General features: G+C 35.3%; 1 protein-coding gene across 1 annotated transcript in view; it reads left to right on the top strand.

Moving 5' to 3' along the window:
* The window catches only part of LOC131077903 (probable LRR receptor-like serine/threonine-protein kinase At1g56140), a 127,703-nt gene that overhangs the window by 11,707 nt on the left and 88,923 nt on the right, over window positions 1-27,073 (top strand). The window contains exon 6 of the mRNA XM_058015496.2: window positions 12,145-12,216. Coding sequence (XP_057871479.2) covers window positions 12,145-12,216 — 72 coding nt within the window. The remainder of the gene's footprint in view (window positions 1-12,144; window positions 12,217-27,073) is intronic.

Raw genomic sequence — 27,073 nt, 5'->3', positions numbered from 1 at the left:
GAATCGTTTTTCTTTATTAATGTATTTTGTTTGGTAGTCAAAAAAAAAAAAAAAAAAAAGGAAAACTTATGATACTTTATATCATTTTAGTGAAAGTTATTTAATGATTAGCGTTATTTAAATTTTTAATTATGAATGAGGTAGCATTAACCTGATAAGAGTGGATTGGATATTGATTAACCTTATAAGGGAGTTTTAGGCTAATTGTTACTTAACGTCATTTTGTGACGTATGCCCTCTTTCTAATTAAGTTTTACAACTGTTATTTCGCAATTGAATATTGTGTTTTTATTCTTATCATTTGAGTAATTGAAAAGTGGTGAAACCTTTATCGTGGGTGTTTGAATTGAACGATGTGCCTTTGGGAATGATTAGCTTCTTTAGTTTCTCCTTCTACATTTTTATTTCCGTTATTCGCATAATGCATCTGGAAGTGAAATTATGAATCTGTAGAGATTGATTTTTAGTCCAGTATGTTTATGACGTTTTGGGATGGAGATTAAATATCTTATTTTAATCGTTTAAACGGTTGTCTGAATTTTAATAATATGAATTGGTTAAAACTCTTCATGGCTTAAATTGCCTGTTCGATGCTTGAACCTTAGGAGTTAGAAAACCAAGAACAAATTATGCCTTGATGAGGTAGATAACTGTAACCTGTTTTTAGATCTTGTAGAAAACTTGATCGTCTGTAATGATTAAATCAATTTAAGGAATATTGTCTTTTCTGATTATTGCCTTGCGAGTTTAATTACTGTATTCGCTTTAATTATGAAATGGCATGTTTTGCTTTGTTTAAATAGGACCCTGTCGTATGGATGATTTGGTGTTCCTGTATCAGCCCTCGAATTTTGAGTTGACTTTGGATTGTGATGTTGACTTAGTTGGTTATACCCTCTTTGTGTGAGTCGAATGATGATTCATGGTTGACCTTAGTTGTCAAGTCTCTAGTTAGAGCACCGTCAGTAAGTGATTACCCTTGAGTCGTGTTTGACCTGATGATTGTATCTTCTTGAACTCCGTTCATCTGACCATGTGTATTCCATGGTTTGAGTTCGTCTGAGTTAGTCTAGTGTCGTATGGGAAAGTGGCTTTCGATTGGGGGCCGCGCCCAAAGTGGCTGCTGGATAACCCGTCGAAAGTGAGTCTAATAAGTGATAACCTAAGTAGATTAGAAAATAAAGTATATAATAAGATAATGTGCCTCACACATGGGACGAATGCTATCATAGATTCGGCATGCTGTGAGAAGGCCTGAAATGGCAAACTACCTTTCTTGTCTTCACGAGAGGATGTGTGGGTCCACATGAGGCTTGGATGGGCCGGAAGTTCGGATTAGGTTGCCAGGGTTACCAGTGTATGGGCCGGGACCTATGAAGACTTGCCATGGTATCCATACCAGGTTGTGTGATGACACTTGTCCCTACGTTCGCTAGTGTGTTGTCGTTTTGTCCTGTTTCGAGTACCCTTGGGAGTCGTCCTTTGTCGCTGCCCTTGTGAGTGTTGGTTTCATGTTAGACCTTGGGTGGTGATGGTTCAGTTTTATGGATGCTCTCATGGACTCTTATGTTATTAGCTTTGATTATGTTTAGCTGGATCCTGTTCCTTGTAAGGATCGTTTATGTATTTATTGACCGGTGTGGTCGCTTGTATATTATTTATGTATCGCCTTGATGGCTGGATTGTATGGTGTAACCTTTTGTACTCTTAACCTTATTATTTATCTGAGGGGGTCTTGCAGTTGAGCAGACCCGGAGATGTAGCCCATTAGGGGTGAACTCCGAGATCATTATGGTGTTATGTGGTGTATTCTCTTATGTTCCTTTATTCAGCTTTATCATGTATGTTTAGTTATGTTGGAATGGTTAAGTGGATAATGGAATTAACTATAAATGCTTTTACTCAGTTCTTTCTTGAATGCCATGTGGATCGAACGCATAATTGGTTGAGATGCGATTTATCGTAATACATGTGTGAAATCGTCCTTTTAATGCAATGAATTGGATTATGGAATAATGTAACTTAGAGTAACGAATCTTACTCAGTTGTTGTTAAGGAATTTAAATATGCTTGGAAAGATCTCTTATGTTTATGGTGAAAATCCTAGTGTGTTAGAACGTTAAATGTATGGGTTGTAATTTTAAATGAAAAGATTGAATGAAGTTTATGAATGGATCTTAAATGATGAATCTTGCTTGTGATTTATATTTCCATCCTTTGAAAGAAATTATCCTGATTGTGAATTATCTCGTTATTAAGATATTCAGCTTTTGGATTAATTGTGTGTGTAAAGTGTATTGTGAAAATTTAAGTAATCTCGTTGGGAAACTCTTTAGGAGTTAGTTGAAGTCTTCCGCTTTGTAATCTGAATCTTTGGTATCATGTTGCATCTTATGTGTTGTATCTTTTAAAAAAAAAAAATTTGCACTCTATTCTTGTTATTTTAGCTTATCCCTTCGGGGTTTCCTGGCGGGGCATTACAGATACTCCAATAATCATAGTTTTCTCCAGTAAATAATGGAAGCTGAAATGCTAAATCCTTTCCATTAGCCATCTAGAGACTACTTGCACAATCAAAAGATTTTGCAACCTGCTCTGATAGCAAATGAAAGAAATATATTTCAAAAGACACACAGAAAATAGAGTTGAAAAGAAATCTGTAGACTGTTTCAAAGAAAACAAAATATGTTCATAGCTGAACAGATTAATCAGAATTCTAAGGATATATCAATATTGAAAAACTCAGCCATTACAATAATCATCTCATGGTTTTATATAGAGAGCTGAAGATCTACAACGATGAGAATAAAACAAAAGACAAGCCTAAAAACAAATTAAACAAACTAAAACAAGATAACTGAATGCTTGCCTTACTGAGTAGTCAGCAGTTTTAAAAAGCATAAAACTAAAAAATAGTTTTAACAAGACTTAAAACTTTAGAAAACTAAATAAATCTACCGTAGTAGTTTGGATCCTTCTAAAGAACAAAAGCAAAACAAAAAAACTGACAATTGGATTCAATGCCATGTCATCGATCATATCTTCAAAATGCTCACGTCCAACCCACTTGACTTCAACAACTCTCCTCCAAGCACTATAAACTTCTGAAAATTACACTAGGTCGATGAAAAGGAATGGGATAACAAGGAGCCCCTTGATATATGAATATGTTTCAGTCTTGAAGCAGAAAGATGGCCAACATCAATAGCAACAGAAAAAGGTATTCAATCAATTATTACTCCAAGTAGTGCCCTCATGCCAAGAAGATACCAAGCAACCAGCTCTAAATCATTATCTAAACCTCACGCCAAGAAAGAGAATGAAGCACCCACCAAAGCCAAAGAAAAGGGTTTCCATAACCCTCAAAATCTAACATCATAAGAGAATCATAAACCTTCAATATATTCAACGCCAAGAAAGATTGTTTGAAACTTGCACTCCATTCATTGAAAGAAACTACCAAAATATCTCAACTAAATGCACATGTTAAATACTCGTAAGATATTTCCACCAATCAGCTAGAGTAGATCTTCCACTACCCAACCTTTTTTTAAAAGGGATTTCGTCTTGCCGAAGGCTGAGTTGAACCAACTTCAGAAATGTAAAATCTGTTATATTTTTAGTATTTACATTCTATTTGAAGAGGATCTAAACTATTTGTTCATTAACCAATATTCATAATAATTATTAAATAGATATTGATTTGCATTTTATAACCACAATCAATAATTATTGTTAACTAACATTCACAAAATTATTAAATTAATACTGATTTGTATTTATAATTACAATCAATAATTATTAATGGCCACAATAAATATTAACTTATATTAATTTCAATAATATTTACTGTTAAATAATATATACAACTATAATATTAATAGTGATCGGACTTTCTCTTCATGGGCTGAATCAACATGCTCAGCCGATTCATGGAGAAACTTACATAATGAGCAACTATAACAGTAGTACATAATGAGCAAATATAATAGTAGTATTGACCATGATGGAATGGCTGTGAGAAGACAACAAATATTAAATAAATAAATAATAAGAGGACAAACCCATTAATATGGAAGATCATTCATGTGATGCGATTAAAAGACAAAATGAAAAACAAATTAATAATAGTTAGCAAAGGACGTGTCCCTGTTAATGAACAATAGCACTGGAAAGGATGTGTCTCTTAATAATAATCTTTCAATGGATATAAGGAGAGAAAGGATGATTTTAGGATAGGGGAGGGAAGGATAGGAAAAGGAGAATACGAAGGGAAAAAGAGACTAAGAGGAGTATATGGGAAGAAAGAAGAGAAATCAGCAGCACCTTGTCTGGTAATCATTATGGCTATGAGGAATATTGCTATGATATAGCATGCTGCTATTAATATAGTTTAATGCCACTAATCCAACCATTAATTTGGATACAATTTAATACAATCAAAACTAATGATACAATTTAATATTATTAATGATAATCTTGCTAGGCGACATAACTTCAAACATGTCTGGATTGAGGGTGATTCCAAAAACATTATACATTATCTCAAAGGTATTTCTAGGCCATCTTGGAATGTGGAGGTACGGATAAACAAAGCTAGGGAAATCATTAATTCTTTTGAAAATTGTATTATTTCTCATATTTATAGGGAGTCCAATGTTGTTACCAACTACATTTCTAACAAAGGGTCAGTAGCGCTAGTCAAGTGATGTGGACCAATGAAGACACGGTGGATACCGAGCTCTACATGCTTATAATTCATGACATAATTTGAGGCAGTAAGGACAATGAGTAATATTGCTTTTATTATTAGTGGTGATTCTAGAAAGATCACCCTCTTTCTCCTTTTGGCATGTGTTGGTTGCAGGCAATGTAATTATTGTGCCATTATTTCGCACGCTTTGTGGGTTGATATCTATTTTGCTTGGACCTCTCTTCTCAGAGTAATTGTTGTGATTTCTCTGAGCATTATGGGGGGAGATAGGAAGCGGGTTGAGCCTCCGCGTTGTGAGCAGTTGAAGAATAACCATAAAATCTAGAGGCTTCTCATGAAAGGAGGTGTTAATCCCTTCATTGAGAAAATGCAGGGGGTTAACAAGGATGTTACTACTTATTTTGATAAGAATTGGAAGGATGAAACCATTACTCTACATGGGTGCAAGGTTACGATGGATGAGAATTTGATAGCTGAAGTTACGGGTCTTTCCTCTAACGGCATGAAATACTACAGAGATAGGAATTACACGGAGGCTGCGGTGCAAAATTTTCCGAAATCTGATAAGGAAAGGGGAAAGTTGGTGAAGAAGACTGTCAGTTACTATGACATTAGTGTTCTCAAGAACATTTGGGCCCAACTCCTTAAGGTACTAATGGATTACTTTACTCTTGATGGGAATTTTACCAGGGTTTATGGCCACCATTTTGTTCTGTTAAACCATTTCCACCATAATGTTAGGGTTTCTTTTCCTTTTTTCTTGATGTCCTCGCTTCGGGCTAGCTTTAGAGCTCATAGGAAGAATTCGGCCAAGCACCCTATCCTTCATGAAGGGTTGCTTGTGTTAATTGATTATCATTTTCGGGCCCTTCCTGCCCCTTCTTCTTATATCCCCACTTCTTCGGATGATGATACTAGTATTGGGGAGTCTGGGCATATGGAATCTATTTCGGATTCAGAGGATGAGACTTTTTCTCCTCCTAAAAAGATAAAATTGAGAATACTCCTAACACCAAACCTAATCTGGGCAAGGGTAAGAAGGGTTCGAAGCAAGTTGTTATCTCCTCCTCTTCTACCTCTGCTGGTAATGAGGCCTCTGCTTCCAGTGGCCATAGGGGGAATTCTAAGGACAATGTGGTCAATAAGAGAGTAAGCTCGGAGCCTAGGAATCAGAATTATGAGATACCCCCTTCGTCTCTTCATCAGGAGACTAATAAAACTATTGGGGTTGCAGTTCAGAAGGACCTTCTTGCCAAGAGTGCTGAGCTCAATGATAAAAGGGACGACTATGTGGACATCTTGGGTATGGCAAGAGACCATGCCATTGATACTTTCAGTGTTTTTAAAAGGCTCTTCCATGAAATCAAAGAGGTTAAACTTAACCAAAGGGCTATGAGTAGTAAATTGGAAGCTATGCCCACTTCTACTTGTCAAGATAGACAAAATGGTGACGGTTAGTGGACTGAGGATGAGAAAAAATCTGTTGTGGATTGTATCAATAGAGCTATTGAAGGTATTGATCATATGAAGAAAGGTTTTGAAGATAGATTCACCCATGTTGAGGAGAATTACAAGAAGATTCAGGCCACCCTCATTACCATTATTTTCAACAGTCATAGAATTTTCAAGAAGACGACTGATGCTATGAATATTATGGTGAATAATCTTGACAATGTTCAACAGGACAAGATGCTGATCAATTTGGATGATGATAAAGACAAAACTTGAGGGGATTTTGGCCCTTCCAAGCGGACTAGGGCGAATTTTAAAAAGAAAGATGCTACCCAAAGTGTGGACGACAAGGAGCTGAGGTCTGTTGCTGATAAAATGAGTCTCCTAGAGGCTGAGGTCATTGAGACCCTTAAGAGCCTTATGTAGTTTTTGTTCTCTATTTCTCTGGTGTTGTCTTTTTCTTATTGCTAGTCAGAGGGTCATTGCTTTTTTTTTGTTGCTCATCTGGACTTTTGCTGGTTCTTTGGCTACTATATGTATTGTTCTTTCTCCTACAGCCTATTTTGTTTTGGGTTTTGTTTTGATGTTTTGATTCTAAACCTTGTAGAATCTTCTTTGTAAAGGGTTTCAAGGCCCCTTCAAAACCTGTTTTTGCCTTAATCCAAAACATTCATAAATTCATATAAGAGAGACAAGAATATAAAACAAATTTGGACGTACTACTTAATTAAGGAAACATAAAGGGGAAATTAATATGAATTTAATATTAGACAAAGTTGTAAACATTTAAGCACTGTCAATATTGATATTACTCATAATGTTGTTAAGGAATAAAATAATGTTAAAACATTGCCTAATGCAATTAACAATGATTCATTAATATTATAGCAAACGTGAATATTTATTGCATTTCTAAACTTGGTGAAGGGAAGTGTGAGAGTATTGTGAGAGGGGTATGGTGTATGGACACTCTTCTAGACAGGCCACCTCAAAGTGGGACAAGATGAGCCCATAGAGACCAAAGGAGTACAAAAGGTATGGTCTTTGGGTCTCGGAAGAGATGGTTTCTGGGGCACTCTCTGCAATCTCTCCCCTCTTCTCCACCATGGTTCATAAGTACAAGAAGTGAAATCATTAAGATATTAGGATGATGACTGGATGAGGGTCAAAGGCACCTTATTGTAGCTTCCCTACTATCTCCACATGAATCAATTGTTCAAGTGAATCAATCATAAGAGGTGAGAGGTTGATATGATGGAGGGGAATGGTGTAAAGCTCTCACTAGGTATGTCACCTCATGATGATGGTTAAGACCATCGGTTAAGGACCACATGAGGCCACAAAGGATAAGGTCTTGTTGTTGGGCCTAGGGTAGAGGATACTTGGGGCACCTCATCATGTCTTCCAACTCAACTCTCATTATGGTTGAGTTTCCATGTAACTGTTGATCCTAGCCTAACCAAAAACCTCAAAAATTTGTAGGGTTCTACTAGGAAAGGACATAACAATGGTATCAAAGAAATGACATTGCTAGACTAACATTTAAATGTAGCCTAGTGAAAGATAAATTAGATTTAATCAAAGAGAAAGGAGAAATTTGCAATATCATGGTTAAAGAAATAGAAGTAGAAATGTAGGAACAAAGTAAGAAGGATTTGATAGATGAAGAGAAGATATAGATCCAATATAATGCCATTGTTAGTATGAACCAAGGCCAGCATCAAATGACAAATCCCATGGCATAGTTATTATATAGACAATGAAAAATCCAAATATTCCAAGGCTAGTTCAAACCCCTACAAGAGAAGGAAGTGTTACTACAAATAATAGAATTGTGATTGGTTCGTATCTAGGCCTTTCTAGCCTAATTTATTACAAATAGAATAAAAGCAACTCAAGGAAGAAGGAAAAAACTAGGATGGAGATAAATTTCCAACCTATTTTGATGAGTAGAGAGCTCTTGGACTTGAATTACATGCAAAGATGTCTCTCACCAATTTCTGTAATTTAAAGATGAAAAGTAGAAAAAAACTAAGAGTAGGCAAAATATAAATCAACCTTGAAGAGATATGAACACAAATTGGGTAAGCTAACCATTCAATGATTCAAAAAAAATTATAGCTCATGCTTGGGTTCAAAAGTTAGATATATATTTTTTATTAAACCCTATGCATGAAAATGAGGCTATAAAATTTGCTACCCTTTATTTAGAAGATGTAGCACATGAGTAGTAGTACCATGGATTGGTCACCTAATGACAGTCTCATTGGCACCTCCAATGAATTCAACTAGAGATTAATGGAAAATTTAGGTGGGAAAGACCCTAACACCCTAAGTTCCATCTTGACTTTGGTGCAATCTAATTAAATTCTCCTAGAAGAATTCTTTTTTTCATTCAACTTATAATTTGTTCTTCCCTTTTCCTCCTTATTTTTTATCTTCCTCTAGCTCTAGTGCTTGTCATTTATTTTGCCTACTTCAATATATCAGCTCTCTTTCACTAGGGTGCATTTATAACATTAGTTACCCTACAGGTTGGCAAGATCATAGCTTTAAAATCACTATAATAGCTCTTAACAAAATGTTTATATAAAACCACTTAGATATAATATCGAGTTTCAACCAAAATGATACAATTTGAAAGACCCACAACAAACATTCATATAGAATTGCTATTATAAAATAATTGGAAACCTGGAATACAGATTTCATTCAATGATTAAAAAGATTTTCTACTTAGTTCTTTGTTGATAAAAAAGCTTACAATGATCACAAATACATTTAGAAAAATATTTAGAATGCTAAAATGCCCAAACACTAAAATCCACTAATCTTGAAGTGCATATGCAACCTCTATGTGAAGTTTCCATTAGGAATCTAAAGGGCTTTTGTCCTCTAGGATCTAGGAAACCAATGAGGTTTCATCACATAATCTCCAATTTAACATAAGTGTTTTCATCCTTAGGTCCAAGGTGAACGCAAGTGATTGACTTTTTTATTTTGTTGATATAATGTCAAAGGTTGATTCAAATGGATGAAATTGCTCACCTAATGTAGAGGTTGAAGGCCTAGTGTGGGCTCACTTGTTTTGAGATTTGTTTGAAAGCTTCCTTCCATTTGACATTTAAAGTTGGGCCCATTAATAGTGTCCCTAGTTGGTCTTGATGAATGGAGAATTCTTTTGTTTGAATGGTGGGTTTCATGAAAGAGGATGCCAGAAGGTAGGTATTGGAGGAAGTTTGTACTAAAAATATGCAATGGCTGGATAGAGAGCGAATCAAGGGTTGATGATATCGGGTGCACATGGAAGTAAAAAAATTGTTTTTCTTCAACAACAAGAGAGATGGAGGTTAGGGATTGAGGTTTTGGGAAATCTGATATCAATGGGGAAGCTATGATTTGAAAAAAGTATGGAAGCATGAGAAAGTCTGAAATCCTACCCAAGGCTAGAAAGAGATGCAAAAATCTTGATACTTAGGATAAGGGGCATTACAATTTCTGGACTTTGATGTTGCCACTTTGCAAACTTTTGGAAGCAAACAGGCCTATGTCACAACACTTGTATTGTCTTATTATGCAACAACAATAGACTATATTGGCTTTGTTCAAGTAAATAAAAAATAGATGGCCTTTTTGAACATCATTGAATGATCCAAACCAAAAAAAATTTACTGTAATTTGGAGTTCTCATAGGATATAAACATTTTCAATGCTCCTATTTATAAACTCAAATCAATGGACAACCTCCAGCTTCCTCTAAAATCCCAAGAAAAGATGGCTTTTCATTTAGAGGACAACATGCAATTGATTTACCCTTTGGAAATTATTAAAAATCACTATGAAATTAATTTTCTCCTCTATTACCCTTTTAAAATGTTGATCACAAAATATGTGAGTTACACCATGATAGACAAAAATGATACTATGAAAATATATTATGCAATTGGAATGATATCACTTTAATTAAAATGGGCTCAAAAAAAGCCTTGAATATAGCAATGCCAACCAACTTATGGGAAACTTCCTACACAAAACTATCATTACTTATTAACTTACTGATAAATTATTACTAACATAAAGGACACATTAATTTTTGTTTAGACACTTAACACTCCTAGCCTCATTCACTAACCTATACTTTAATACCTATGATGTAATATTTCTAACTGCATTCCTCTTATAAAAATAGGGGTTTCTAAATAGTAAACCACAAGCATCAAGAGGGATAACATTTTCTATGAATTGATCAATAGAAGCTCATTGATTCCAAACTTTATGTTGCACTGTTTGGTGATATGAATCTCCATTCCTTGCTTCACCCATCTCAAACAACTTCAATGAGTGTGATCATATGTGTGTAATCCAAGCTTCTCTTCCAACTCTTGGGAGATCAAATTTTCTTGAGAACATGATTCAAAGAGTACAATTACGTTTACCCATTGTACGTGGATTTTGATATGAAATATCCTGATCAATTCATCCTTGTGTTGTGTGCTGCTATGTAAACTTACCTCCCCTTTTAACTGAACTGTGAGACACATCCCTTTACAACTTCAATGATCTCTTTTCTTCATTTTCTAATGTTTGGACTGTAGAGTATGTTTCTTTCTTGAGCCATGTCTCCTCTGATTTGATAGTTCTTATTAGGGAAATTATACTGCTGAAATTATGGTAGCTCAGCAATGTGGTGAGTGATGCAACCTATAACATCATAATCTGTCCTATAACAACCACATGCGAAGCTCTGATAACGATATGGTTTGTGTTAGACTGGTTAAACCAATGTTTAAATCATTAACATGAATATTAGACTTATGATTGAATTGTGTGCTTACATGCAAATTTTAGTAATATACCCATGCATATCAATTCATTTAGCAACCATGTTGCATGAATGACATGAAATTCTGAGAGCTAAACATGTAAACATGGAAAATAAATAGGAAAAACATACCCCTAAGAGTTAAAACCTAAGATTTACCCTAGAGAAAGCTAGTGTAGGAAAACATTAGCAAGTGGGTATCTCCAATAAATTATCATCGGCTTGTGCAAGTTTATAATCTCACAAGGCTGTAGTGTACAATAATCAACCTATCTTCCTTGGTTATAATATTTTTTATATGCTTCTTTATATCCACTTTATAATACCAAACTTGAATTCTAGATGATTATTCAGTTCCTCTCCAATGCGCTCTTTTACTTAAAGCACACTGAAAGATTGAAATGGAAATCTCCAAACAGCATACCAACCCAATACATAACATACAAATTGGTCTACCTTCCAATATGGATGATTGTTTTAGTTCCTGTTTTATACAGGACAGTTTGGATCCTGAACAAACCCATTGCTAGTTTTCCGGTGGCAAAATTAGTTCTGCACTAACCCATTCTTGTGTTTTGCTGTTTCTGCGACAGATTCACTCATCATTGAATCCATCATTTTTTTATTTGAATGAGTTGATTCCAGTATAAAACCATATCTAAGACCTGTGTTTTCAGATAAAAATCCAAAATATAACTTGCAAAAAAATTGTTGGACTTCTATAGTACTCCCTGGATACCTTGCACCTGTTTCAACAAATTATAAATACCTTTATGATTCTTCCTTAGTCTAATATAAGTTAGGAGCAATCAAATGACATAAGGACTATTTTCTAAGGACCGTAAAAGCCTCTTAGAGTTCCTACCACAATACAGATGCAATAATGCTGAAGTAAATCACATGACAAATGGATCCAATATGGATCATTTATTCCAACAAATTTTTATGTGAATTTCATAAATTATATCCCTGTTCTTTTTGGAAGAGATTTCATAAACTTCTAAGGTGTAGTCTATAAAATTTGAATAATTTATTTAAATCTATGCATGCTTATCCTTTTCATGCCATAAGCAATTAGCTTTACAATTGTTCAAAGTAGTATCCAAATGGGGAAGACTCCAAGTATTTATCATCACTGTTTTTGTTCTCAATTCAGGAGCTTTTCGTCAAACAATTTAAATGGAACACTGCCGCTAGAGCTTGGTAACTTGACCCAGTTGGAACAACTGTAAGTTTTATGCATTGTGCCTAGAAACTGCTACTTTTGAAATATAACAATGAACAAACATAGGTTTCATAAAATTTGTGTATGTAGGATCATTATTATATTGATATTTTGCTCTCTTTATTTTTGTGTTTGGTTTTATTTGCGAATACTAAAATCTATATATTTTCTAGCACATTAGAATGCAACAATTTGTTTGAATATAATCGATTTGTATCCTTCCTTTGAGAAGGAATTCTATCACCTAAGTTAGTCGAGTGTTGGAGATTTGAAATTTTCTAATGTATATAATATCACAATTGATTTTCCTTTCTACAAATCTTCAACTTTATAATATGGTTTTGAAAATAGATATCATTCTTAACATTCTTTTGAACATGAATATTTGAGAAAAGAACATGAGAGGAACGCAATTCAACCATTTCATTATTCATCATCCATGCAATTCAGCAAATAAGAAGCAAACCACCATAAGTAAATTAAAATACAATAATTATGTGAAGAACAACTTATCTCCATTAGTATCTCATTTTCAAAAGTTTACATTATCCAATGCCATTGTTCACCAAGGTGAGCAAAGTACTGAAACGAGTACCCAAATAGCTGATAATTTCACTTGGTTTTATGTCTTTCTATGTTTGTTTTTTTCACATAGATGGTTCGTTTTTCCCATTGAGCAAGACCTCTGTTTTTATTCAGTCATAATGGTTAAAACAATTTGAGCAAAATTATTTAAACATATCATTGTACTTTAAAGTGATCTCTAGCTAAGATTGTGATTTAAAGCCAAGCCATTAGAAAAGTGTACGATGAGGAGGTGACTATAACTTGGCAAATGAAAACATCTTTGCCTCTAAGTTTTGGCTGTCTCCAATAAATATTGAAGAGAATCAATGCAAATAACATAGATTTAGAGAGCTAATGGACATCCTTATTTAATGAAACTTTGTAACTAATTAGGATCTTTGGGAATAGCATTCAAGTCAACTCTTGCAAAAGAAAGCAAAAAAAGCTCCAACTGTTTTGTGCAAGGACTCAAATCCTAGCTAGTACAACATATTTAAAATGAAATCCATTCTATTTGCCATCAGATGATAAACCGTATCAAATAAAAAAATTCTTTTGATCAGATCCTCTTGCCCATTGTACCCCTTCCCATGTCGTGAAGCTTTACAATATGAATCTACCTTGATAAACTATTTTCCTCCTATTGAACAATTTGTGCTTCCATCAACTTGATCTTTCTAGAAATGATTTTCGCTAAAACACTAAGGAAACATTTAGGAGAGTAATAGAGTGACAACTGCCTATCCACTGTTGTTTGCAGTCCTCTAGAAGAAATCTGATCAATTGTGCATTGACTGACTTGTGCATACCTCCCATTTCGATCGATTCACAAGACATCTTTGATTAGCTAGTCGAACATCAAAGAACATCTTTTTACAAAAATTCATAGGGCGATTATCAAGGCTTAAAGATTTGTTAGATGTCATTCTTCATTTCCTTTGAAGATACTTCCAACGGTTCAAACTATAGCTCTTTAGATAGAAAACACATATCATATCATTCCCACCTTATGAGGAAATCACTTGATGACATCCATGACAGCGTTGCATAAAAGATTAGTATTCATTTGAAAATAGCCTTGAAAAATCTCTAGAAACGAAACTCGTCCTTTTCAGAGATAACCATTAGAATCTTAAAGGCAAGGATTCATTAGGACTTATGCTTTTTCTTTAAATGTTGGAAGTAAAGTTTGGAGGCTATAAGTTATAACACATTATGCAATGGAACATCCTTATTCAAGCTCCTCTTGCCTTATATTCAAATTTTCCAAAGTTAAGATTCAAGTCACCAATTTATCCTTTCTTTTTAGAAAGGATCTGACTTTCTTTGATTTTTGAAGCTGAAATTGAAGTTATTGTTCTCTATTTTTGTGCCCCAAAAGTCATTCAATCCTAGCCTCAAAGAAACTTGGTAGTGTTGATGTGGCTAAAATCGCATCGCTACAACTTTCTTCGGCCAACGCAGAATAGAATGTTCTCGCTGAGTATCCTATCCTCTCTTGAATAAGGAATCCCTAATGTTGTTTTAGTTGATCAATGGGGACAACCTCAAGGTTCCAAATGTCAGTTCATGACTGTGGGATAACTCAGTGGTTTGATGTGTTTTTTTGGGAGCACAAGGGGCCTTACGTTTACAACAAGCTAGTCTGCATCTGATTCTCGGACTGGGAAATAAAAGCAAAAGGGAAGGGTTTAGGGATCCTAAGGACAGCGATAAGAATGAATAGTGTAGCGGGTAGACATATTTCCATAAACAGATTCTTGTTTCGCCAAAGACACCCTCACAACTAGACAAGAACAGTGCAATCTCCAAGGGATGAAGGACTTTCAGACCGGAGACACTCATGTAGGCACCCAATTCTGGTGCAGCCTAAGATGAACACCTGCAGTTGAACTAAGCACAGTTTGGGTTCAGACTAACCATGCACGGTGACCTACATCAGCAAGCCCCCAATGGTACGAACTTGAAATGCATCAAATACCCTCCACATTTTGTGATTGAAATCATTGAACTCTAATTCTAACTAGCTGAAAGAAACCATGCAAACAGAATAAAACCAAGATGATAAACACCAAATCAATGTCCACATATTGATTTTAGTTGCTATTACAACAATTTATGTAGCATTTTTGTGCTACTCCTAATTTGAAAACTGTTAAAACCTATCTAACTTCTAATTCCTAGAAATCCAATTATCTAAAAAAACTTCTAACTATCTAACCCTTTACAAGAGAAAGGTCCCTTCCTTTTATAGATTTTACAATTTGAATCGAAGGCCAGGATTGACTGCATCCAAAGGCCCTGATCTACCTTCTAGGACTTGGTAGCTTTCACCCATGCTCAATAACTACTCAATTATACCCCCAACCACTATCTCAACTACCTACAACTGTTTGGCATCAATTCGGGTCGATTCCGTAGTTGGACATAACTGTCTTGTGTTCCTTTGTTTTAAAATATCTTGAACTAGGCCCATAGGCAGTTCTTTAATTTGAACAATTCAATTTTGCAAACTAACTTTCTGGAATTAAATCCAGTTGTGTGATTTTGAGTTTGCACATTTTGTAGCACTCTTTCATCTTTGGTCTTGAGGATGGACTTCAACTTTGTGGTCCGTGGTGGCATGCTTCCCCATGCTTGGTTTTGATCCTTTGCAATGCGCTCTTGCATTGGAAGCGCTTGGCTTTGTCGTTTTGATCTCGTGCTCCTCGTTCCCAGCTTTAATCACAATCGGGTCTTCAATCTGCATTTAGGTTTTCGCCACCATAGCCCTTCCCGACGTCATCCTGCAAACAATGAATTCCACTTTTAATAATCATTTCGAAAAAATAAAATAAATTAATTTAACAATCATATTAAATTTTATCCTTAAGTGCCCCTCTTCTCCAATATGAAATTCGGTCCTTGCTCTTGATTCGTTCTCTTAGACGAAATTCAGGCCTTAAGGTGAAAATACAAACACCTTTCAAACATTCGACTTATTAAGCCAAAATGCAAGAATTTTAAATGCCTATGTCATTTGACGTGAAATTGGCTAAATTGGAAGGTTTGTGTGAATTTTACTTGTGTCTTGCAAAACGTGAGGAGAGGCCGAATTTAGGCTTTTAAATGCCAAAGTTGATTTAGCAAAACTTGACACTTTCTCACGAAATGTGCGAATTTTGGCTTTGTATTCTCTTTAGTCCTAACTCATCAAAACATTGGGCCTCTTTAGTCATCTGTGCAATTTTGAAATGCCTTAAAATGCCCTTCATTTGAAATTCAGACTATTTGGGAGGTTTGTGCGATTTTGAAATTTTCGGCTATATTGCACGAATTTGGAACCTTTAGTTTTTTGGCTTAATGAAGTGTTTTGTGCGACTTAGACCAATCTCTCCCCTTTTGGCTTATAAGGGGATTTTGTGAACTTGGCGCTCTTTGATTTTTGGCATTTTAAGATGGTTTGGCGCGATATAGATTTCTAACTTTTCGGCTCATGAACCGAAATTGTGAACTTGGACCTCCTTCTCACTCTTCGGCTTCTATGGCACGATTTAAACTTATTGTTTGTTTCGGCTCTTGAGAGGACTTTGCAAGGTTTTAACCTTTGTTATTTTCAGCTAAAATGGGTGAATTGCAAACTTAGCTTGTCTCTTTCCCTTTTTCAGCCTTTAGATCATTTTGTGCGAATTCGAACTTCTCTTTACATTTCGGCCTTATGAGCCGATTTTGTAAGATTTTGAACTTCGTTTCGGCCTAAGAGGCTCTTTTTGAGATTTGAACTTTGGGGTTTTCTGTTTGGAAGCTTGGCCATTCAAAGGAAAAAGTGTGATTTACATCTGGAAGTAAAAGTTTGAATCTTGCTTTGTCCCTTTACATAGAACACCTCTCGGCATACTTTGGCGCCTAGACTCGAGGTTATCATGAGATTACACAGAAACCAAAAGACTCAAGAAAGATCCGAACTTTCCTACGGCCCTCCCTCTCTCATTCGGTTAGACAAAAGACGAGGGTTCCCTGAAACAGGGGCATGTGTGCAATGAGCACAAAAGATAGCATTCTAAATAACCTCCTCACAAAAAAATCTCTAGGCACCTAAGACTAAATCCTAGCAAGAGATCTTGGTGAGTCTTGATTCTAAGAGGGTTACATTTAACTCTTGAGACATATATTTTTCTACCTCATTGTCATCATGAATTAGCAATTAGGTGGAAGAAGGAAAAGAGTTAGAAATAAACATTGAAAGTCTATGAGAATTGATTTCTTTTGACAAGATGAAAAAGTCACACCTTAAGGGCTTTCAAGGATCTGTGTATCTTGGCTTTTTTTTTTTATATTTCCTTGCTTGGTGAGGAGACCAATAATAATAAACATCTTAATTTTGGACTCTTTCACCCCCAATTAACATAGAAAATAGCAATTATTCTTTTACAATGGTTCCCAAATTATCATTATTCATGCCAAAGGCTAGTTTCATGTCGTCCAACCTTGTCACCATCGCACTTCACCATATTAAAATACTACCTATGAACCATTTAGAAATGAAGATTGTGTGGGCATCCATCGTGATAGTAGAATTCTATCAATTTAGTCATTGGGAAAATACAAAGAGGTTTTTTTATTAATTGTGTTTGTAGTCTATGTTATTGGGTATTGCTAATAAAGCTTGGGTCTTTGTACAGATACATTTTGGGTATGGCCCAGGTTATGGCTTGGGTTCTCTCTAGGTGCTTGGGCTCATTATGGGTCCTTTTGTGAAGGACCCACAACAAACCCAAGCACCCAGGAAGTACCAAGGGCCATAACCAAGCATAGTTTTATACACTAAAACCTCATAGCTTCACTCTTCATAACTTTGTGACAAAATCTTATATCAGAATATGCCAGCAAGCAAGCAATTAAATATCATTTCAGTTGCATTTTGTGAGCTATACCTGTGAACACAGGGTTAGTGAACTTTATATATCAGCATTAATGAGATTGATTTCAATTGATTTACATTTATGTAGGAGTTGTTTGTTTATGTTTTGTGAAATCACTTTCCTTGTGTTGTTAATGATTTGACATTTTGTCAAATGTTTGAAAAATGAAATTGAACCAGCTTCTGCACTTGGCAAAGCTAGTGGGAGTGGCTATCCAATTGATTGCGGTTCAAATGAAATTGAGCCAAATGTTGATACTGACTTTGATGCTTCTAATGAAGAAGAATATGAATATTAAATATCAATTATAATTTGAATTTTCAGTGTAATGACATTTTTGAAACTTGAGTATTTTCATTTTTGCAAATTATGAATATGAGATATCTAAATATTCTTTTTTGGGGGCAATTCTGAGTATCACTGTTCTTATAATTTATATTTTTGAACATAATATATGAATTTTCATTGTATAATGACATTTTTAAATTATTAGCATAATCAATTCATATGTCCTCATCTGCCATACACTCCATGATGTAATGTCATTCTATTTCCACTAATCCTGTTGTGCAAAGATGACAAACCCTATCATCCCACTCCTCTTTTGATTTTTCTCACTTCCCTATTTCATACCTAAGATGGTGTGTACTAGTTCTTAGCTGGGCTATTATTCTTTTTTACATCCACTTCTATATAGTGCTTTTGCTCATAGTCACATGCAAGATTGAATTGCTTGACATAATATTCTCTTTTTCACTAAGTTGTTTTTTCCACAACAATACTTTGAATTTCTCCATACCTTTTGATTTTTGCATTTGCATTTTGGAACTCTTGCATGCTAATTCCCCATTTACTCATCCACTTGGCATTTTTCTTCATCCACATGCTCTTTCTTCTATTTAGCTTTTCCACCATTGCAACTTTGGGCTAGTAGTGCCCTTCCATGTTCAATATTCTTTTCAAATAACCTAGCAATCAAATCATCGTTGCTGCTTCAGTTCGAAATTCTTTGGCCTCAGCTAAGATGATCATGTATGGGACTAGGAATGCACTTGGTTTAATGATTCAATATTATTCGATATAATTAAATAATGCCTATCTTGCTTCTAGATTGTTGTTAATATGTTTCATTCTATATTTCTTTTGAGTTGAATATTTCTTAATCTATACCAAACAATTCGTATTGCAATTGGTGTTAAGTTGATTGTTGTATCTTTTAATGCAACTGTCATGTTTATCTTATAACATGTTGAGGCAAATTAAATTGAATTTAGCAAGTTTGAAATATTTATATTATAGGTTTAATTGAAGCTAGAGAATATAGTTTTGTACATGATTCATTAATTCAATTTACCGAAGTTTCCATCTCTATGTTTAATCCTATTCAATCCTTGTGTTTCACTCACATCTTTTCAATATATACTTGTAGTGAAAAAAAGTGAGTGTCTAATAGCTATTTATTTTGTTTACTCAAAAAACATAAAAAGCTCTCACCTTCAGCAACTGTGCTAAGTTACTTTGTGTCCTAGCCTGAAAACCAAAATGATAGCTACGGTTTTTTGTTCCATACCTAAAGACACACCTTTTGTTTTTTTCACTACGCATGAAACACCTTAGAAAACATGATGGTTGTACAAATTATAAATAGTAAGACATTATGTTTAGAGTAGGGTTTTAGGTAAGTTTTTGTTTATAAGGAGTATTTATTTCTAATTCAAAGAATGGCTCTATTGTACACACTATTCTATTTTGCGTCACATTGAAAGGAGCAAATTAAAATGCTAGCATAACTAGATAATCCATAGTCAAAGGAGGAGATGTGATTAAATGAGGAAGAGGCTTTAGATGTGTGTTTGCAAATGAGAACTCCATCCATGACTATGAATAAAACCTCCTCGCCAATGAACAAGGATCTATTGAAGAATCTCTCTCCTCAAGGGACAACTATATGTTTTTGTTGTTGTTTTTGATATTTCTTGCGTAAGTTACAGCTACTTTGTTGCCAGGTTAGTTAGTGGATCTCCCCATATGGATGTACCTTCACTATTTCAGTTGGTTGTGATTACTTCATCCTTATAATTTCAAGTGCTTGTTTAGTTTACCTACTAAATTGGCAATGGCACACTCATGTTCTTTGCTAAAATAAAATTTCTTTTATTATTCCTTTTTGTGCATATTTTCCAACAATAACTATGATGGCTCATTCAAGTTTAACCTCTCTAACTATCCTTCAAGACACTTTTTGGGAGGATTTTTAGAATTTTTGAAGGAAAGAATGAAGACATAAAGTTGAGATAGATGTATAGGAAGCAATAGGAACTGTTCATATTTGAATCTCACGTTGATCTAGAATCATAGGCCTATCATAATACATGGAACATGTGTTTATTGGGAGCATGTGGGTGATGATGATCTAGATGTCTGATATGGGCACACGGAGGGTGAGGACAAAGATGGGGTGGTGAGTGGATCCATGAGGCAAGAGGTAGAGGGCAAGGAGTTAGAGGATGCTTATTACCCTCATATTTATATTGCTCGTGGTATTAGGCACTACCCACATAATACGTTGAATGATTTTTCTCAATAATAACACATGGCTGTGCTTTACTTGAGAAAATAAGTAAATGGAATATGTTAACATGAGAGGAAGCAGAAAACAATCAGGCTGAAGGAATATATGAGCATGCATTGCCTACTTGCCATAAAAAAAAAGAGCTAATTTCCATAGCCTATTTGGCAAAGCAAACTAGGAAGTCATACTTCATCCTATTCTTGGAATCTTTGGCTCCCCTTACCTCATTGACAAACGTGTTCATCCATACATCGGCTGCACTACCTTAACATGGATAGCATAGGTTTGTTTGTACAACCTTGAAATGTTGAAGAGATATTTGCATAGTATCATACTCGCTTGAATTTGATGTGTGGATTTTACTCTCACAAAATTTGAGTGCATGGCGAGAGGGTTAGTGGTGTTGGTTGAAAATTTTGTACACCTAGAAAGATGTGCAAAATTGTAGTTTCAGCCATAGTGTGTGAGTATAAAACTCTCCTAATTTAGGGAAGGTTCCGCCTTTGCTTTCTACTTCAACAATTCAAAAATAAACTCTAACTCTAAATCTATTCTAAATCTAGGTGAAACTCTGTCTTGTTCTCTTTTTTTAAAGAAGATTCTTATTCTTTTCTCTTCTTTCATAAAAGAATCACAGCTGAAAGCACAAATGATTAATAATGTAAACTAAATAAAGAAGCAAAGTTTCCCTTAAAGGCACAAAGTCCTCCATTGCTTTTCCAGGACGGGAAAATGGAAAGAAAGCTCAAAGTATTCAACTATCTACTCTCCTATCAACCTTTTTAGATGATTTTTTGGTAATTAAGCACAGTATGTAGCAGCTCAAAGTCTAACTACATGATGCACCTCTTATGCACAAACATAGAAAATAAAAGCAGCACAAAGTCTACAAGTTACCCCTTTGCTTGAGTGTCATACAATAGTTTCAAATGTGACAAGCAGCTCAAAGTCTGTAGTATCAAATCTAAAAACCAATCTAAAACTCCAAACACAATAAGCAGCTCAAAGTCTGCAAAATTGAGCTCGAATCCCTCTTGTATAACACCTCAAAACTCACAATCAATCTCCAGAAAATGTCGTCACATAACACCTTGAATCAACACAAAATTTGAAAGCAATTTGCCTCTTTTAATTGATTGCAATCTGATTTACAACTAAGCTCAAAGTCTGTGTACATACAAACTGATAGAGTTTTGTTGCATTGCCAAAAGATATGGATTACAATAGACCCCCTCAAGTATTTATAGGAGAGGAGCCTTGAGAAAAAGGTGGGAGGATCCTAACTAACTTGAGAATTTCTCTCAACCACCATGACTTATTTCAACTACAGTCCTAATCTAACTCAACTTGTAGTTGCCTTACATGTAATTACATTTTACAAAAGTCCAAGTGAAAGTGACACTTGCAATTACAAAACTTGTTTTTACATGTAACTTGTCAAAACAAATTACAAATACACAATTGAAACTATTCTATGTGTACGAAGACATGACTCTAATTACATCATCCTCTGTTTTGAAAATCTTCATACTGTTTTAGGATGCTAGAACTTGAAGTATTCAAGATTGGTGAAGACATCTCAAACCGAAATGGGAATTTGCATCTTTAATGATCTTTGTGTCCATGACCAACGAACTCCAATCTTATCTTCTTGCTTGGGGTAGTACTGGCTTTTTAGGAGGGAAGTTCTTTGCAAAGCTGAAGTAAAAAGCCTATATCTGTCTTGAAAGCATTCTATGCTCTCAATCATTCATATCACTTATCTATCTCCTTGTGTGGCCCCTTCATGTTGTTGTTCTTTCTCCAATCTTGGAATCTACTTGCGAAATAAGGCCCATGCCTTAATTTATTGATTTGGTAGGTCGTGTGTGCAAACAAGACTGACATGGGAAGGGATAAATTCATGTAGAAATGGGTTCACAAGTGAATTTCGGGTTCTAGAAGTCTGACTACATTATATGTGTGGAAAAACAAGAGCATTAACTTGCAATTGTGGAGAACAAACATGCAACTTCATATGTGTAATGGGTAACTACAAGTTTGCACTTGTAATTGGACCTTTAAGACTCATTTTCAAGTGTTTTTTAGTGCATTTTGCACCAATTTCGGGTTCTGGAAGGCTGATTGCAAGTAAGAGAACATTACAACTTGCACTTATAATCGGGTTTCAAAATCCCAATTACAAGTAAAATGCAAATTTACTTGAAGGGAAGAACACAAGCTTGTCTTATTGGGAATGCACATAGACATCTCTGATAGACCATGATTGGTATGAGAGACAAATTTAACTTGAAATACAATGGGAAAAACATTGCAAATTCACAAGTTGTATTCAAAGAGAAAAACTGTAATGCCCCGCCAGGAAACCCCGAAGGGATTAAGCCATAACACAAGAATAGAGTGCAAAATTTTTATTTTTTTTAAAGTTACAACACATAAGATGCAACAAGATATCAAAGATTCAGATTACATAGTGGAAGACATCAACTAACTCCTAGAGAGTTTCCCAACGAGATTACTTAAATTTCACAATCCATTTAACTCACACGATTAATCCAATAAGCTAATTATCTTAACAACGAGATAATTCATAATCAGGATAATTTCTTTCAAAAGACGGAAATATAAATCACAAGCAAGGATTCATCATTAAGATCCATTCATAATCCTCATTCAATCTTTTCATTTAAAATTAACAAGTCATACATCTAACATTCTAATACACTAGGATTTCATCATAACAAAAGAGATCTTTCCAAGCATATTTAAATTCCTTAACAACAACTGAGTATTTCCATTACTCTAAGATACATTCTTTCATAATCCAACTTATTGCATTTTAAAGGACGATTACCTACATGCATCTACGGCACATCTCATCTAAACCACTTATGCATTCAATCAACATGGCATTCACGAAGAGCTGAATATAAGCATTTAAGTTAATTCCATTTATCCACTTAACCATTTTAACATAAGCTAAACATACATGATAAAGCTGAATAAAGGAAACATAAGAGAATACATCACATAACACCATAATGATCTCGGAGTTCACCCCTAAAGGGCTACATCTCCGGGTCTGCGCAACTGCAAGACCCCTCTGATAAATAATAAAGGTTAAGAATACAAGAGGTTACACCATATAATCCAGCCATCAAGGCAAAACATAAACAATATACAAGCGACCACATCGGTCAATTAATACATAACCGATCCCTGAAGAGAACAGGATCCAGCTGAACATAATCAAAGCTAAAACAAGAGGTCCATGAGAGCATCCATCAAACTGAGCCATCACCACCCAAGGTCTAACATGAAACCGACACTCACAAGGGCAGAGACGAAAGGACGACTCACAAAAGTACTCCTAACAGGACAAACAACAACACACTAGCGAACGTAGGGACAAGTGTCATCACACGACCTGGTATGGATACCATGGCAAGTCTTCATAGGTTCCGGCCCCATACACTGGGTCACCCTGGCAACCTAATCCGAACTTCCGGCCCATCCAAGCCTCATGTGGACCCACACATCCTCTCGTGAAGACAAGGAAGATGGTTTGCCATTTCAGGCCTTCTCACAGCATGTCGAATCTATGATAGCACTCGTCTCATGTGTGAGGCACATTATCTTATTTAGAGATTATTTTCTAATCTACTTAGGTTATCACTTATTAGACTCACTTTCGACGGGTTACCCAGCAGCCACTTTGGGCGCGGCCTCCAATCGAAAGCCACTTTCCCATACGACACTAGACTATACTCAGACGAACTCAAACCAAGGAATACACATGGGCAGACGAACGGAGTTCAAGAAGGGAGAGACAATCATCTGGTCAAACACGACTCAAAGATGAACACTTACTGACGGTACTCTAACTAGAGACCTGACAAATTAAGGTCAACCATGAATCATCATTCGACTCACACAAAGAGGATATGATCAAAACGACACTACCACAATACAACAGTCAACTCGGAATCGAGGACTGAAACAGGAACACCAAATCATCCATACGACAGGGTCCTACTGATCAAAGCAAAACATGCCATTTCATAATTAAAGGCGAATACAGAAATTAAACTCGCAAGGCAATAATCAGAAAAGACAATATTCCTCAAATTGATTTAATCATTACAAGTCGATCAAGTTTTCTACAAGATCTAAATCAGCTTACAGTTATCTACCTCATCAAGGGATAAGTTGTTCTTGGTTTTATAACTCTCTAAGTTTCAAAGCATAGAACAGACATATAAAGTCATAACGAGTTTTTTTTTTTTTTTTTAAACCAATTCATATTAATAGAATTCAGACAACCATTAATCAATTAAACAAGGTATTTAATCTCCAATCAAAACGTCATAGACATACTGATTCAAAATCAATCTCTACAGATTCATATTTTCAATTCCAGTTACATAATACGGATTACAGAATAAAAATGTAGAAAGAGAATCTAAATGGAGATAGTCATTCCCAATGCATATCGTTAAATTTCTAATGCCCAACGATAAATACTTCACTACTTTACAATTACTCAAATGATCTGTTCTACGATAAAATTTAACATCATCAAGCAGTAATTACATCGTATTTCAACGATCAAGATCTAGATTCATTAATCCAAGATCGATCAGAATATAAGCAACAATATTCAATTGCGAAACTCAACAGTTTTAAAACTTAATTAGGGAAGTGCATAATCCACAAAATGAATTTGAATAGTAATTAACTTATAAATTCCATTATAGAATTAATTAATATCCAAATTAACATATATCAAGGTATTGCCTTCTTAATCAAAATTAAGATCTAATTAAGACTAAGCATTAAAATAATATTTAAATAACATATGCATTTTTTTATTTTTTTTATAAAAAAAATACATAAAAAAAAACGTTTAACAACGATGTTTTTAAACAAAACACGCATTTAACAAAAATGAACAAGGCGAGGGCTGGGCCGTGCCCTAGCCGCAGTGCCGAAAAAGCACCACGGGCGGCGCTCACGGTGGTGCCCGCAGGTGCCGCGGCGCCCTGCGGCCACCGCCGTGAGCCGCAGGCCACGCGGTTGCAAGCAAAAGGGAAGGGCGTGCGGGGGAGCAAGCTGGGGGAAACGCGCGGGGGAAGGGGGGAGGAGCGGGTGGAGCTCCGCTCCCCACCCTCCGACCCCATACCCACAGTTAGAACACATAAAAACGCCCAGTCTGAAATAAATAAAAAAAAACGCCCAGTCCGAAAATTGCTAACTTGGTTTAAAACGCACAGACCGGGTTTGAACAAAAAGCCCAGTTAGATATAATCCATAATATTTTAAACACACAGTTCTCTTTTTTTTTTTTTTTTTTTAAACACATAAAACGTTAAACAAAGAAACCCTTCGAATTAATATTTCGATATGCATAAATTCCGGTTCCAAAGAAATTTGTTTTGGTATCCCATTTTTTTTGGTGATTAACATTCTCTCCAAACACAAAGGGGTTTTCCCAACACCCAACAGCAATGAGGAAAATACACATTTCCATTTCAAACCAAAAACTAACATTGAGAGTTTGATCCTACCTGATCTCGCATTCCTGGCAAGATCGGCTGAAGAATCCCAATCTCCAGCTGCCCAAATCCTTCCTTCTCCATCCAAAAATCCTCCAATTTCATCTCCCAAAATCTTTTCCAACCAAAATCCTCCAAAAATGTCCATGTCTTTCAATTTTCCCCCAAATTGGGTTATATGGAAGAGTTGACCACAAAAATTCCATTTTTGGGAATAAAAATTTTTATTTAAAAATAATACTCAAATTTAATCCATTTCTAACTTTAGCAACTAATTAACTTGCTATTCCAAATCCAAAAATCGATTTCTTTCATTTAATCAAATATAATCTTTCTAATCTCAAAAGCCAACAGGATACAGTTAAGTTTATCGCAATAAAATACAAAGCTTTCCTTTTTAACAGCATATATAAATGCATTTAATATTCAAAATCAGTTATTTGATCGAATTCACTCCCAATTTAAAACGAGCAACCCAATATCAACGAAAATCACATAACGGAAACCAGATTAATTTAATCCATTAATCATCAATGCACAAACGCATATTTAATCAAGATAATTACTAAGGACTAATTAATCAATTTAACCAAACACACCAAGCACGCAAAACGAGAAAGTCAACCAAACAGACGACTCGCAACCCAAACAAGAAGGGGATTACCGACGACGACCGGCGATGCTCACTGGAGCACGACTAAGGTCGACTAGGGTCTTATGACCACCTAATCCAACTCTAAGGATTAACAGAGGTACATTCAAACCTGCACATCCAGGTGAAGGCGAACCTCGCACTCATGCGACTTCGTACCTGAAATCTCCTGCAACCAAAGATCATACATGCATACATATATAGAATTTAATGAAAGCGTCAGCTCGATGTAATACCACGAAATAAAAACACTAAACAACTAGCATAAAACTAGTGTGAGAACCACATCAATAGCTATGCGTAAAATCAACATCTGACTATAACATAATATTACGATAAACTAATCAAGATAAAACCAAGGTTAGAGATCGATTACGATAGGGGTACTACAAAAACAACTTGGGAAGATCATATAGAAACCCCAAATCTTGCTTATATCAAATGCCCTAGACAAGAATAAACGAGCTTGGGATGAATCGAAATGCTCTATAAATAGATGAAGAAGCCACCACGTTGATTTTCCTTGCAGCAAGTAAAACGGTTTTGCATTCAACTTGGAACACAAAAAAAAGGCTTGGAAGAAGAGTCACATTTGATGCCAAACACTCTTCAC

This window comes from Cryptomeria japonica, chromosome 11 (assembly GCF_030272615.1).
Source record: "Cryptomeria japonica chromosome 11, Sugi_1.0, whole genome shotgun sequence".
In the NCBI taxonomy this organism is placed as follows: Eukaryota; Viridiplantae; Streptophyta; class Pinopsida; order Cupressales; family Cupressaceae; genus Cryptomeria; species Cryptomeria japonica.
This window is presented reverse-complemented; position numbering and strand designations above follow the sequence as displayed.